The sequence below is a fragment of the Callorhinus ursinus genome, unplaced genomic scaffold (genome assembly GCF_003265705.2).
Source record: "Callorhinus ursinus isolate GAN/ISIS: 27379988/994484 unplaced genomic scaffold, GSC_fseal_2.0 scaffold15, whole genome shotgun sequence".
Lineage (NCBI taxonomy): Eukaryota > Metazoa > Chordata > Mammalia > Carnivora > Otariidae > Callorhinus > Callorhinus ursinus.
Window position 1 is genome coordinate 13,175,171 of NW_027397077.1, and position 15,005 is coordinate 13,190,175.

Consider the following 15,005-nt stretch of genomic DNA (forward strand, 5'->3'; position numbering starts at 1 on the left):
GGAGGCCACTGTGAGGACGTTAGTTTCTGCTGTTAAGATGGGAGCCCTTCGAGGGTTTTGAGCAAAGGAATGGTAATCTGCCCACTAAAGGTCCCTCTAGCTGTGAATTGAGAACAAGCTGGAAGGAGGTAAGGACAGGGGCTGGGAGACCAGCAAAGAGATCGCCAGTCACTCAGGTGAGAGGGGAGGGTAGCTCGGACAATGGGTGAACAGTGGGTATATTCGGAAAGTACACACAGTGGGATTTTCTGATAAGAGTGGGGATAAAAGATTCAAGAGTCAAAGATGACACCCTAGGTTTTGGGTCTGAACAATCAGAAGGATGGAGGTGCTGTTAACTAGCAGGTGGTTAGAGGACCAGGAGAGTAAGGCACCCTGGAAGTCAGGTAAAGAAAGAGCTTCAAAGAAGAGAAGATGACCAACGGTGTCAAACACTGCTGGTTGACAGGCTGGGTGGGGGTGGGGCCAGAGGCTATGTCACTGGGATGAGCAACATGGCACTCAGCACAGACCTGGGCAAGAGGTGTTCCTAAGGGGAACCCAAACCTGGCTAGGAATCATGGGTTCCCAGGAGAGCAGGAGAGCAACATTATTCCAACCCAACTGTCCTTCAACAAATGGATAATGGATAAACAAAACGTGGTATATACACACCATGGAGTATTATTCAGCCTTAAAAAGGAAAGGAACAATGACACCTGCTACAACATACATGAACCTTGAAGACATTATGTGGAACAAAATAAGCCAGCCCCACATACAAAATACAAATACTGCCTTATTTGTATTGATGCCACTTACACGAGGTATCCAGAGTCAGTAAATTCATAAAGACAGAAAGTAGAGTGGTGGTTACCAGGGGCTGGAGGGAGGGAGAGACGGAGCATTGATGGGAACAGAGTTCATCACGAAAGATGAAAAAGTTCTAGATGTTGTTGCATAACAATGTGAATATGCTTAACACTTCTGAAGTGGACACTTAAAAACGGTCATGATGGTAAGTTTTATGTTATATGTATTTTATCACAATTTTTTTTAACAGTGAGAAGGGAAGGGAGGCAAAGAAGTAGAGTCCGCAAGTCCAAACAATTCTTTCAAGAAGTTTTGCTCTAAACTATGAAGAGAAATGGGGGCATAACTAGAGGGAGAAGTAGGGTGAACAGAAGGTTTTGGTTGTAGGTTTTTTGGGGTTTTTTTTTAAGTTGGGAGAAACAACAGCATGTTTATTTGCTGATGGGACTGATCCAGCAGGCAGTGTTCTCAAATGTTTTAATTACTTCCAAAATAAAAGCTCTATTTTGGGGTGAGGAAAATGCTTTGGAATTGGATTGTTGTCATGGCCGCACAACCTCGCAAATATACTAAAAACTAAGTCACACACTTTAAAAGAATCAGTTTTATGGTATGTGAACTATACCTCAATAAAAATCAGAGAAAATGAAAAAAATAATAAATTTAATATTGTCTAGATACCATGTACTCATAGACAACCTGAGTTCACACCCAAACAACCCCAGAGAGTTCCTGCGGCCAGTGAGCCACAGGTCACTGGGTAGCTTCTGGCACAGGAGAAGGGAGCAAAGTCCTCCAAGTTTAGGCTGAGCTACAAATGCTACATCAGCACACAGCCCCTACAGAGAAATCCACTCAACAAGCCCCCGCTGGCTGCATATAAATGGCTCTATTGACTTGGATCCATGAACTCTCAGGTCTCTGGTCTAAGAGAGAAATGGAAGAAAAATCCATTCAACTCAAAGCAAGAAAATCTGCACCTGCCACCCCCTTCCCATCTGCAAACCCATGCTGAGCTCCTCTAACTGCCTGGGAACCAGAGGTGGGCTTATTTGGCAATCAGTCATGGGAGAGGGAGTTCTTTCTGAAATGTCCTCATATTTGTAACAATATCACACTCAAGCTTCCCACTGCCTTTTTCCTTTCTTCTGAACAACTCCAAACAGTATCTTACTCTGTTATGCTTAATTTTATGTGTTAACTTGTCTAGACCAAGTGCCCAGATATTTGGTCCAGCATTATTCTAGAAGTTTTGGGAAGGTGCAGGTATTTTTTTTTTTTTTGGATGACATTAACACTTAAATCAGTAGACTGTGAGTAAAATAAATTGCTTGTCATAATTTGGGTGGGCCTGATATAATCAGTTGAAGGCTTTCATAAAACAAAGACAGACCTCCCCTAGCAAGAAGGAATTCTGCCAGGAGACTGCCTTTGGACTTGAACTGCCTTCCCTGCGTCTCTAGCCTGCCAGCCTATTCTGCAGATATTAAATTTGCCTAGCCTCCACCTTCACATAGGGGGATTGCCACTTCCTTAAAATAAATATAAATCTCTCTCTCCCTCTCTTGCTCGGTATATGTGAGATAGATACACACACACACACACACACATGCTGTTGTATAATAAATATTATGTAACATATTATACATTGTACACTTCATATATTATATGTATATACACATTATACATCATTATATAATACTATGTAATACGTATTATATACTTTTATATATTATACATCCTGTTGTATTTGTTGGTTTTGTTTCTCTGGAGATCCCTGACTAATACACCTCCAAAACAACTGACTTTCCATCAGAAATTATCCCTTATTATCCGTATTTACATGAAATTTCAAGTCATCAGATGATTAAGAAGATAAAAATAAAAAACCTACATGGGGCGCCTGGGTGGTGCAGTTGGTTGAGTGTCTGACTCTTGGGTTTAGCTCAGGTCATGATCTCAGGGTCATGGGATCAAGCCCCACGTTGGGCTCCCTGCTCAGCGTGGAGTCCGCTTGGGACTCTCTCTCTCTCTCCCTCTCTCTCTGCCCCTCCCCACTCCTGCCCTCAAAATAAATGAATAAATCTTTTAAAAAAATAAACACCCCACAAAATACAGCAACCAAGGAAGAATAATATCTATGTATTGATCAAAGCCATCATAGTGGATATATGTGTTTTTAAATGCAACTTTAAGTCAAACAAGTAGTATTAATTTTGTATCTATTTTGTGGCTACCTTTTCAATATGTAACAACTGATTAGGATATTAATGAGCACCAGGTTGGCTCAGTTGGTAGAGTGTGTGACTCTTGATCTCAGGGTCACGAGTTCAATCCCCACAATGGGTATGGATTCTACTTTAAAAATAAATATATTTTTTTAAAAAGGATAGTAAATTATACCTTCTTCCCTAATTGTTACGGGAGACAGGTACATGACCTGGGTTCGCACCATGAACTTGTAATAGGACTTAGCCTTTCAGGGTTCATTCCCAGCTCACTACTCACTCACAGTGTGACCCTGGGCAAGTTACCTCTCTGTGCCTTTGTTTCCCCATCCAAAAATGGGGATAATAATACCCCCTCCCTGAGGTTTTTGAGAGGAGGATTAAATGAAGTAGTACACGTAAACACACAGCAAACTATCTAGCATAGTGTTTTTCAAACAGTAGGTTTTGCCCTATTCATGAAATAAATCTACTGGGTCTCAGAGCCATCATTTAAAAAAAAAAAAGCATTGGGCGCCTGGGTGGCTCAGTTGGTTAAGCGACTGCCTTCGGCTCAGGTCATGATCCCGGAGTCCCGGAGTCGAGTCCCACATCGGGCTCCCTGCTCAGCAGGGAGTCTGCTTCTCCCTCTGACCCTCTTCCCTCTCGTGCTCTCTATCTCTCATTCTCTCTCTCTCAGATGAATAAATAAAATCTTTAAAAAAAAAAAAAGCATAAATTCACTAATGTAGAAAAGAATGGTCAGAGGACATTAAACGTACATAAGGTAAGGGTTGTCTCACCAAACTTTCATTTTGGATACGCATGTGCCTGCATGCACTCTTGCGCTCACACACACAAACACACCAGCTGATAGTCTAGATTTATTTCTTACAGTCAAACACAGCTAGGAAAGGCCGGACTCCGCTGTATAAGAAGTGCTCTATAGCATTTGGTAGCATCATCATTAGTATCTCATTCGGAAAGATAATAAAACTTTCTTTATTAGCATAATAAAACAGAGTTGCTCCCCTTCGTATCAGCTCTGCCACTCATTTACTGCATTGCTGTTTAAGAGTCACTCCACCTCCCGAAATCCACTTGCCAACTCTCTCTCCTCAAAGGCCTAGGCGGTCATTTAAATATTTTCTGACTCACAATGCTGGCCAAGGATTAGTGAGGCCCTACCCAGCCCAGAACATATGAAATGTGAGTGATCTGTTGAGAAAACCACTTGAGTTTGCAAGACTGCACAGGGCTTTTGTAAAATTAAAGCCATGCTGGAGAGAAACCATCCCCAGCACCCCCATGGGAGATGTGTCATAGAAAAAGGTTACACAAGGGCAGCTAAGCTGCATCTTCTGAGACTAGAACTTCAGCTCCGTAACACGCTTCCTTGTTCTGGGCCTGGGTTATATCATTGTGTTTTTCCCCTAACTTTCCATGTGCACATGCATGCACACACACCCCTCAATAAAGAATGGAAATAAAATCCCTATGAACTGCTTGATCTAACAGATTGGGTAAAGGGAACCTGGTAAACCACAGGAACTTGGGTTTTGACGATCTCAAAATAATTTCCATTGCATATCATTTTTTCCCCTCCAGAAACAAACCAGAAACTCTACCCAAATTAATACTTTTTTAAATTGCTTTTTTTGGAACAACAGTGATAAACAGCTCCAATCTCTCACACACAGTAGCACCATTTTGTTTAAAATGGAGCCCCTCACCCCAGCGGAGAACATGCTGAGGTGGAGTGCATTTGTATTTCCCAATGTAGTTTTCTGGGTTGTTCCTTCAGTTTGGAAAACCAGAATCCTGTTAACACACATATAGGTGCTTCACTTCTTAATTTCTTCTTCTCTACAAATACAATTGTGGACTTGTGCCAAAGCATGACATCTGGAATGCATAAGTGCAGGCAGAGGTGTAAACTAATCTTCTAATATGTGATAGTATTCCTTTCTTATTTTTATTCCATTCTTTAAACCATGATGCCTGTTTGGGGGAAGGAGGCTAAAATTGCTTTAGCAGCAGCACCCTTTCCTTAAATGAAATCCTACCTCTGCTCAATAGATAAAACAAGTTAAAATGCAGCCTTATCCAATACCCTCCACCACTCCCTGGTGCCTCCATGGCTCTGGGGGGCCCCAGTTCTCACCATGATTCTCAAGCATGGAGGCAGGGAAGTATGGGAGGATCTCTAGGGATCACCATCATGCCCTCAGATAAACAGAAACCAGGTCTGCCATAATGCTCAGTCCATGCCAGAGGCACTCCCATTTCACACATTCAGGAGTCAAATGTTTTATCCAAGGTCTCCGGACTTAGATTAGACACTACCCTACACTTATCACTTTCTTCAACAAAGTAAAGAGATGCTGATGTCCCTGGGTTTTTGTCTTTGTAACCTGAAAGACAGAATGCTGAGGGTCAGCCAACCAATGAACGAGTGATGCATTGGGACCTGGACTTAATATTGTTAAGCTAGCAAAACTCCCCACTGACCTTCCAATTCAACACAGCCCATATTAAAATCTCAGCTACCTTTTTCACAAAAAATTGACAAGCTGACCCTAAAGTTCATATAGGGACCCAAAAAGCCAAAATAATCATGAAAAAGGACAAAGTTAGAAGACTCACACTTCTTGATTTCAGAAGTTACTACAAAGCTACAGTAATCAAGACAGGAGTATGGCATAAAGATAGATATATAGACCAATGCAACAGAATTAAGAGGCAGGAATAAACATGCACGTTATGGCTAGTTGATTTTCAACAAGGTTGTCAAGAGAATTCAATGGAAAGAATAGTCTTTTCAACAAACAGAACTGGGACAACAGAATATCCACATGCAAAAGAATGAATTTGTACCTCTACCTCACACCACATATAAAAATTAACCCAAAATGGATCAAAGGCCTAAATTCAAGGACTAAAAACTATAAAACTCTTAGAAGAAAATTAAGGCATAAATCTTCATGAACTTGGATTAGGCAAACATTTCTTAAGTATGACACCAAAAGCACAAGCAACATAAGAAAAATAGATAAATTGGACTCCATCACACTTAAATCCTGGGCTTCAAAGAATACAACCAAGAAAATGAAGAGACAACCCATAGAATAGGAGGAAATATTTGAAAATCACGTATCTGATAAGGGACTGAATCTAGAATATACAATTACAAATCAATAATAAAAAGAGAACCCAATTTTTAAAAAATTGGCAAAAGATCTGAAAAGACACGTCTCCAAAGAAGATATACAAATGGCCAAAAAGCACATGAAAAGATATTCAACCAACACAATATTAAAGAAGAACAAGTTGGAGGACTGCCGCTACCAGACTTCAAGACTTATTAGCAAAATAAGAGACAAACAGATCAAGGGAAAAAAACAGAGAGCCCAGAAATGGACCCCCATATATGTAGTCAACTGATCTCTGACAAAGGAGCAAAGGCAAAACAATGGAGCAAAGAAAATCTTTTCAACAAATGGGCTCGAACAACTGAATATCCACATGCAAAATAATGAAGCTAAACACAGATCTGACACTCTTCACAAAAATTAACCTAAAATGGATCAGAGACCTAAATATAAAATGCAAAACTATAAAACCCCTAGAAGATAAACATAGAGAAAAATCTAGATAACCTTGGGTATAGTGATGCCTTTTTAGATATAACACCAAAAACACAATCTATGAAAGAAATCATTGATAAGCTGGACTTCACTAAAATTGAAAAGTTCTGCTCTGCAATAGATAATTCCAAGAGAATTAGAAGACAAACCACAGACTAGAAAAAATATTTGCAAAAGATACATCTGATAAAGAACTGTTATCCAAAACATACAAAGAGCTCTTAAAACTCAACAATAGGAAAACAACCTGAATTGGAAATGGGCCAAAGACCTTAACAGACACCTCACCAGAGAAGATATATAGAGGACAAGAAAAACATATGAAAAGATTCTCCACATTATATGTCATCAGGGAAATGCAAATTAAAGCCATAGGATACCACCCCATGCCTATTAGTATGGCCAAAATCCACAACACTGACAATACCAAATGCTGGAAAAGGATGTAAAGTAACACAAACTCTCTCATTTGTTGCTGGTGGGAATGCAAAATGCTTTAGTCACTTTGGAAGATAGTTTGGTGGGTTTCTAACAAAACTAAACATACTCTTACCACACAATCCAGCAATCACACTCCTTGGTATTTACCCTAAGTAGCTGAAAACTTATGTCCACACAAAAACCTACACATGGATGTCTATAGCAGCTTTATTCATAACCGCCAAAACTTAGAAGCAACCAAAATGGTCTTTAGTAGGTGAACGGATAAACTGTGGAACATCCAGACAATGGAATACTACTCAGAACTAAAAAGAAATGAGCTATCAAGCTATGAAAAGACACAGAGGAACTTCAAATGCATGTTACTAAGTGAAAGAAACTAATTGCTACGTACCGTATGATCCTAACTATATGACATCCTGGAAAAGGCAAAACCATGGAGACAGTAAAAAGATCAGTGGTTGTGGGGGGTAGGAGGGTGGAGATGAATAGGGAAAGCACAGAGGATTCATAGGGCAGTGAAAATACTCTGTATGATATTATCATTGTGTGTATAATTATCATTATACATTTGTTCAAATCCACTGAAGGCAAAACACCAAGAGTGAACCCTTAGGTAAACTATGGGCCTCAGATGATCATGATGTGTCCATGTAGGTTCATCCTTGGTACCAAATGTACCATTCCGGTGAGTGATGCTGATAATGGGGGAGGATGTGCACGTGTGGGAGCCAGAAATATGAAGGGAATCTCTGTACTTTTCTCTCAATTTCACTATTAAAAGAAAAACTAAAACTAAAACGGCACTAAAAAAAATTAAGTTAAAAAAAATGATGTTCAACACCACTAGCCATAGGGAAATGAAAATCAAAACCACGATGAGATACCACTTCACACGCACTAGAATGGCAATAGTAAAAACAAGATGGGCAGTAACAAGCGTTGGTGAGGATGTGGAGTCATCAAAACCTTCAAACACTACTGGCGGGATTGCAAAATGGCGCTGCCACTTTGGAAAACAGTATGGCAGTTCTCCAAAATGTTAGACATAGAGTCACCATATAACCTGCAATCCCACTGCAGAAAGAGAGATAGAACTGAAAATACACGTCCACACAAACTTGTACTCTCCTCCCTTGGGGGAGGTGAGGGTATAAAAAGAGGGGAGATGCATATAGACAGAGAAAGCACTCTTGGACATATAGCTAAATGAGGAAAAATTCACTAGAGAACAATACATATAAAACGAGCCCATTAGAGGTGCCTGGGTGGCTCAGTTGGTTGGGCATCTGACTCTTGGTTTTGGCTTAGGTCATGATCTCAGGGTCATGAGATCAAGCCCCACATGGGGCTCCGCATTCAGCGCAGAGTCTGCTGGAGATTATCTCCCTCTCCCTTTCCCCGGCCCTCCTCTCTCTCTCTCTAAAATAAATAAAATCTTTAAAAATTTTTAAAAATGAGCCCATTCTGTTGGTTTTTAAAGATATTCACAGGTACACACACCTGTACATCAAAACAGAAGAGAAATATACAGCCAACTGATCATAAATGTTCTCTCTAGAAGCAAGCCAGGGATGTGGGAGGAGGAAGTTCATTTTTTACTCCACAACTTCTGATTTGTTTGCATTTGTGTACATGAAGAATATAACCAGGTTTCTTGTGCAAAGGAGCATTTCTTTTTCTAGACAAAAGGGAAGGAAAGACAGAAGAGGCCACTGGAGTTGGGGAGTGTGGGAGGTTCGGCAAGGAGAAAAAGAGTATTCCAAGTAGTAGGAACAGCAGGTGCAAAGCTGCGAAGGTGGAAAATCCTCTGGGGCATTTGGGGGGCTGTTGGGTTCAGCTGCATTGGAGGGTCCAGCAGGGGACCTGGGATGGGGTGTGGGGAAGATGAACCAAAACAGTCCACCAAAGTGGCCAGGTTCTGAGGGCCATGGGGACATGGAGGCCCCCACTGTAGCGGGAGAGGCCTGGAAGAGGCCGTGGGACAGGAGGGTGGACCACGGTGGGCAAAGAGTCTCATGCCATTTCCCACCTGGCATCTGTCTCACAATAAACTTGCCCTCAACTCCATTATCTAGATTTGGCTCAGAATACAATCGTTTCCAAAAAGCATAGCACCAGCCCCTGGTGAAGTCTCCAAATCCGAATGGAGAACTCCCAGTGTGTTTGAGCAAACCTTTCTGAGCAAAATGCAGTGACAGAGTGACCTGTGTCCATTTTAGATCACCAGATAATGACCACAGCCATCCCTTCCTGCACAGGGGCTGTGACAGGGGTATGCTCTCTGTGCATTAACCTTCACAGCAAACCCATAAGGTCCAGTCAAGCACAGTCCCCATGTACAGATAGGAAAACTGAGGCTTGGAGAGGTTAGGCACTTTGCCAAAGGTCACTCCACTAGTAACTCAATGCTGGAGCTGAGACTGGAACACGGGAGCCCAGCCAGCACTTCTACCCTCCAGACATATCAGTTTGCCTTAAAGCCAGCCACTGCACTGGATCACCACCCCAGCTTCTAGGAAAATATTAAGCTCAGAATGGAAGATGAATTCAGGGCTTGGGGTTCTATTCACAGGAGCAACAAATCCCGACCCATAAAGTTATCATATGCTGGTTGGAAGTGGAGGTCGGGTGTCGGGACAAATAACTAACTTGGGCCGTTAAATAACTAGTTTGGTCTTGAGCTAGATGAGCCAGGCAAGGCACCAGACTGCCTGCTTGGTCCTTCAGCTCTGGCTAAGGTCCCCAGCCTCTCTTATTGGAGCATTCGGTTTTGACCTGGGCCCCATGTCCAGCTCGGCCCTGACTCTCGGGTCCACCCTGGAAGAGTCAGGAGACACCCGGGGAAAGAAGGCAATGGCCTCCTCCCGCCTTGTTGTTCCGTGGCCACCAGAGACCCTGGAGCATCAGCTTAACCCCCAACAAATCCTCCCTGTGCCAGGGACTGAGCAGTCGGTGGGGGGCAGCCCCTGCCCTCCCAGGGCTCACATTCTGCAGGGGCCGTACACCAAAGCAAGGCCTGTCGGAGATAGTTAAAAGCACCCAATTCTCTTGACATCACTGACTCAATCTTCTGGAAGATCCCCCTCCCCTTGACCTCCCCTGATACAACTGAACAGAGCTCCAGAAAGACACAGTTGGCAGGTTATTCACCACTTCCCACCTCACTTTTCTTGGTCAGAAAGATGGGGATACTGAGAAGACCTGTGCCATAGGACAGTTCTAGCTGATCTATGAGGATGCCAGTGCAGAGCCCAGTAGCACAAGGCATAGCCATTCAGATCAACTGGCATTTACTGAGGGCTGCTACGTCAGTTCCTTTTCCACAGAATACTCCATGCATGCGTACACACACACACACACACACACACACACACACACACACACACAGCTATAACCGATGAGACTCTGACATCATTTGAGAACTGGTAACTCTTCATCTGGACCTTTGCACATGCTGTTCTCTCTTCCTTCCATCCCACCCCACCTTCTCAATAGAAGTGACTTGTAGCCATCCCTTTCTTTTCTTAGATGTCGCTTTTTCCAAGAAGCCTCCCTGTCATACCTCTTTCATGCTTCGTTAAGTAACGTCAAATGATCAAAAAATCAACCACTCAACGGAGAGAATGGGAAGCATGCATCTCCCAGCCCACGATCCTATACGTTTTCATCACTTCATTTTTTCCCATCAAAGCTTCACTAAGTAACTACCTTCCCTCTAGGTGGTTTCCTCTAGGTGATGAGGTGCTTGTAACCAAATGACACAAAAGAGGAGGGGGCCCATGGCCAGAACAGGTGAGGTGAGGCCAGTCTTACTATGTGTAGAGTTATACTTCCGGCAGTGCCCCGAGGCTCATACTCATCGCCCAGGTGGCAGTTTCAGGAAACATCATCACTCCAGGTCCCGCTGGAAAGGAAGGCATTAGCCTCCTGGTCAACCACGAGAGCACACAGTGCCGAGAGCTTACACCAGCCACGTGCTAGGATCTGCAGAGGAGGTGAGGGAGGTTCTGCCCACACTGCCTCACTTCCCCTCCCCCTTCCCCAGAGAGACAGACCATGTCCAGGGCTCAAAAGGAATTCAACCACAACCCTGGGGTCCACATGCACGGAACTATCTTCCCCCAGATATCCACATCCGTCATTCGTCTAGGTTTCTGCTTGAATGCTGCTTCCTCAGAGAAACCATCCCTGACTTAAACCAATGCTGCCTCCACTGCAGTCACTCGGGATCCCCCTCCCCAGCTCCATCTTCTTTGTTGCACTGACCACACTCTCTGATACCGTATTATAGATCGAGTTGTCAACTGTCCATCTCTGCCACTGGGATGTAAATACCACAAGGGAGGAACACTGCTGGTCTCCTTGACTGCTCTGTGGCCAGTGTCAGAGCCCTCCCTCCATAAGTGATTCTAGAATAAATGGAGTAACAGGGCTGAGCTAAGGGGCTAAGGCACATGTGGAGATACGACTCCAAATAACTATAATCTTCCTCCTTTCTTTAAAGAAAAAGTATACCCATTTTCATAACTGAATGAACAACGTTCACTAAAGTGAAGAAGAAGGCAAAGCTTATCTCCAGACCTCTCCACAGCAGACCCCACTCCATCCACCACACAGGGGATCTCCCGTGTAGCAATGTGAACTGACTCAATTAATCAGAATCGTATATAAAAGCATTTCATTTTCACTCGTTTCAACCTGCTCAACCTGTGCAAAGTAATCTGAATCAGACAATATTTGTACAAACCATTAAGATAATGCATCCAAGGATTAATTTTTTTTTTAAATCTATCTAGGGCCAGGGCACCTGGCTGGCTCAGTCAGTAGAGCATGTGACTCTTCATCTCAGGGTTGTGAGTCTGAGCCCCATGTTGGCCATAGAGCTTACTTAAGGAGAAAAAAAAAGTTCTTCAGCTCACCACACTTTACTCAGTGGATGCTCATTCATTCTGTCACTAAGGAACATTTATTGAGCAACTACTGTGTGCAAGGGGCCAGAATTCAGTGGTAAAGAGGGCAACACCTCTACCCTCTTGAAGTCTACATTCTCCTGGGTGGATGTAGACAATAAACCCATAAATAGATACATGAGTATGACCATTTCAGGTAAGCTCCATGAATAAAATACTACAGGAGAATGTGACAGGTACCCATAGGGGGACAGGCTGCTTTGGACAGAGTGGTCAGGAGAATCTTCTCTACAGAAGAGACATCCAAGCTAAAGATCATGCCAGACCTGAGAAGAAGTGGCAGAAAAGTGTGCTCAGCAGAAGGAAGAGCATATGCAAAGACTCTGAGGAGTCTCCTGACAATCTGAGCTCCAATTTTCATGAACTGTATCCCAACCTAATGGCCTCACCACAGGCCAGGAGCCCCTACTCCCTCAGCTTGCCTTCTCCTTTCTCCAGTTGACTTCTTTATCGGATTTTCTCAAGTTAAGGCAGACCTGAATTTTCCACTGGAAGGTGTGCCCTGAGCAAGGGTACAAAGCATCACGAGTGCACTTTCACCTCTGGGAGACAGAGGTAATGTTGACAACTTGGGCCTGCTCCTGTGCAAGGGGTAAGAATATCCCCACCAGCAGCTCAGAGTCCCCTTTTGTGGGGCGCAGGCCCTTTGCAGAATATGATGAAAAGGGAACGCTCTGGAAAAATATACACCTGTGCTCCAAGCATATCTCATCCACGTTTCCAATCTCATATACAGTTCAGGAGATTTCTGGAGTCTCCTGAATCAGAACTCCTGTCTGTGGGCCTAACACGAAAAGAAAGAAGCTAAACTGGTGCAGGCTCCACTGATGCGGGGGACAATCTCCTGGAGGTGAGTGAATGGAGGGGAGGGGACAACATCAGGTCTTTGGGCCCCTAACTACACTCCCACACTCACAGAGATCAGGGTTGTCAGCCTATCAGGGGACCCAAGGCCTGAAGGAATTCAAGTGGAAATTTATCCACTCCCCCTCAGTGAGGCAAATATCCAGTCACACCCTAGAGCTTCCAGAGAAGGTTTGAGACCCCCATTTCCCAGCAGTGTCCTTGACAAAGGTCATCTCTAATCCCCTATTCTGAGATACATTTTGCAAAACGCTGCTTAACCACAGGAAACATTACTGCAAAGCCCAAGTGTTTCAGCACTGAAGGGGACACCACTGTGTGAATAATTTGGGTTCTCAGCAAAGGAAGGAGCAAGAGTCTGCCCATACCCACCTCACTAGGGAGCTAGGCACGCAGATGCCCTGTTAGACAGATGTCAGCCATAAAAAATAACAAGAACAACATAAGTAAAACTTAGCCTGTATCAGGCACAATTTTAAGAACTTTAACCTTACACAACCCTTTAGGATTTGTACTGTTATCACCCCCATTTTACAGCTGAAAAAAACTGAGGCAGAGATGGGTGAAGTAACTTGCCTGAGACTCTACAGCTATGACAAATTCACAGAAAAGCTCTCCTCTTCCACACCCCAGCCAAGAAAGAAGGCGGTTATACCTTGTGTTGCGCATGAAATGCTTTAAAATAAGTTTCTGCCGGTGCATCCAGGACAACTACTGTTTGGCAGTTCTCACATCTCTGCCCAGTGCTGGAAGCAAGCCTGGTTCGGGCATTAAATGGAGAAAGAGTCCTCTAGGAACAAGTCGCTCTGTTTCAGCAACGTTCAAGTCCATGATGAGGCTGAGCGTGCAAGCGCTGCTCTTCCCAAAGCCCAAAGGAACCCATTTCCACCCGGCTCGGTCAACTTCCACACTCAGAAAATGCTCACAGGTCTCTGGCTTTGAGGCACCGAGATTCACCCTAACCCCCTGGTGTCTGCCTCCCTCGCCTCTATCTCAAGATCCTCTGGCCGCGCAATTTAAAAGATGCAGCCGCCAGCACAAGGGCCCCGGGCGGGCCCGGAACCACGGCCGCCGCCCTGCGCGCTCCAAGCCCGGCTCCTCGCAGCGAAGTGACCGGCAGCCCTGCGAGCCACTACCAGCAGCTCCCGACGCGACGCTGACCTGCGGGCGCCCCACCAAGGCTGGAAAAGACACCGAGGGAGAGGACAGGTGGCGCCTCCCTCCCCGGAAGTGGCTCCGGGAACTTTCGCTTAAGAGCTCCCAGGGACCAAAGTCAGGGTCTCCGGCGCGAGCGGTGGTGGCACTACCCACCTGCGTGGCGCCCAGGAGCCCAAGTGCGCTCCGAGTGCCCGGGGCCGGAGAGCGCGCAGAGCCTGCTTCGGGCACCGGGACGGGCGGAGGCGACCTGGAGGTGGGGGTAGGGGTCCAGCTCGGGGTAGTAGGTTAAGGCAGGGAAGAAGCCAGCCCCCCGGAAAGTGCCGGGCCCCAGGGCGTCTAGCGGGACCGTCCAGCCGGGGAGGGTCTAGTGGGGGCGGGGTTCCCGGCCAGCCTCCCTCACTCACCTCGGCGCGCAGCGCTGGCTCGGCCCGGCTGGGCTGGAGAGCGCACCGCGGAGACGGCCGTGGCGGCGGCTGCTCGGGGGCGGCTCCCCCGGGCGGGGCGGGGCCGGGGGCGGGGAGGCCGGGCCGGCCACGTGGGCGTGAGGCGGGCGGGGGACCCCCGCTGGCGCCTGTGCCGGGTGGCCCGAGACCCGGACGCAGTCACGCCCGGCCGCTGTTCGGCACTCCCCCTCCGCACGCCCCGCCGGGGTCCCTGGGAAGACTAGGAAGGGAGGACGGAGGGAGAGGATCCGGGCCGCGGGGCATCCCCTGTTACCTTATCCAGACTCTAGCGGAGAGAATTTACCGGGTCGGGGAAGGGGTGTGCAGAAGGAGCTGCGGACCCCCTGGGGTAGGCCCGCGGGACGAGTATCGGAGCAGGAGGGGACTGGCGACGCAGGGGCCGCCCTGACGGGCGAGGGCCGGAGCCTGTGCGTGGAGCCTCGGCCCGCCCTAGGCTGACCTGCCGCGCGTCGGGACTTG

At 45.7% G+C, this 15,005-nt stretch overlaps 2 protein-coding genes across 5 annotated transcripts in view; one reads left to right on the plus strand and one right to left on the minus strand.

The window, feature by feature from the left end:
* The window catches only part of ARHGEF3 (Rho guanine nucleotide exchange factor 3), a 329,819-nt gene extending 315,248 nt beyond the window's left edge, over nt 1–14,571 (minus strand). For 2 of the 4 annotated variants that reach the window (XR_012380906.1, XM_073901403.1), the window contains exon 1: nt 13,580–13,641. Coding sequence is in view for 1 of the 4 variants with exons in the window: in XM_073901403.1 (XP_073757504.1) it covers nt 13,580–13,626 (47 nt within the window). In the remaining 3 variants the exon portion in view is untranslated. Of the gene's footprint in view, nt 1–13,579; nt 13,642–14,235; nt 14,325–14,486 lie in introns of those variants that run through there. The other 2 variants (XM_025885066.2, XM_073901404.1) reach the window with 2 other exon arrangements.
* SPATA12 (spermatogenesis associated 12) lies at nt 9,875–11,071 on the plus strand. The gene is given in 5 exon segments (XM_025885604.1): nt 9,875–9,987; nt 9,989–10,079; nt 10,081–10,147; nt 10,150–10,432; nt 10,930–11,071. Coding segments are annotated over 5 exon segments (696 nt in total).
* Nucleotides 14,572–15,005: the final 434 nt, after the last annotated feature.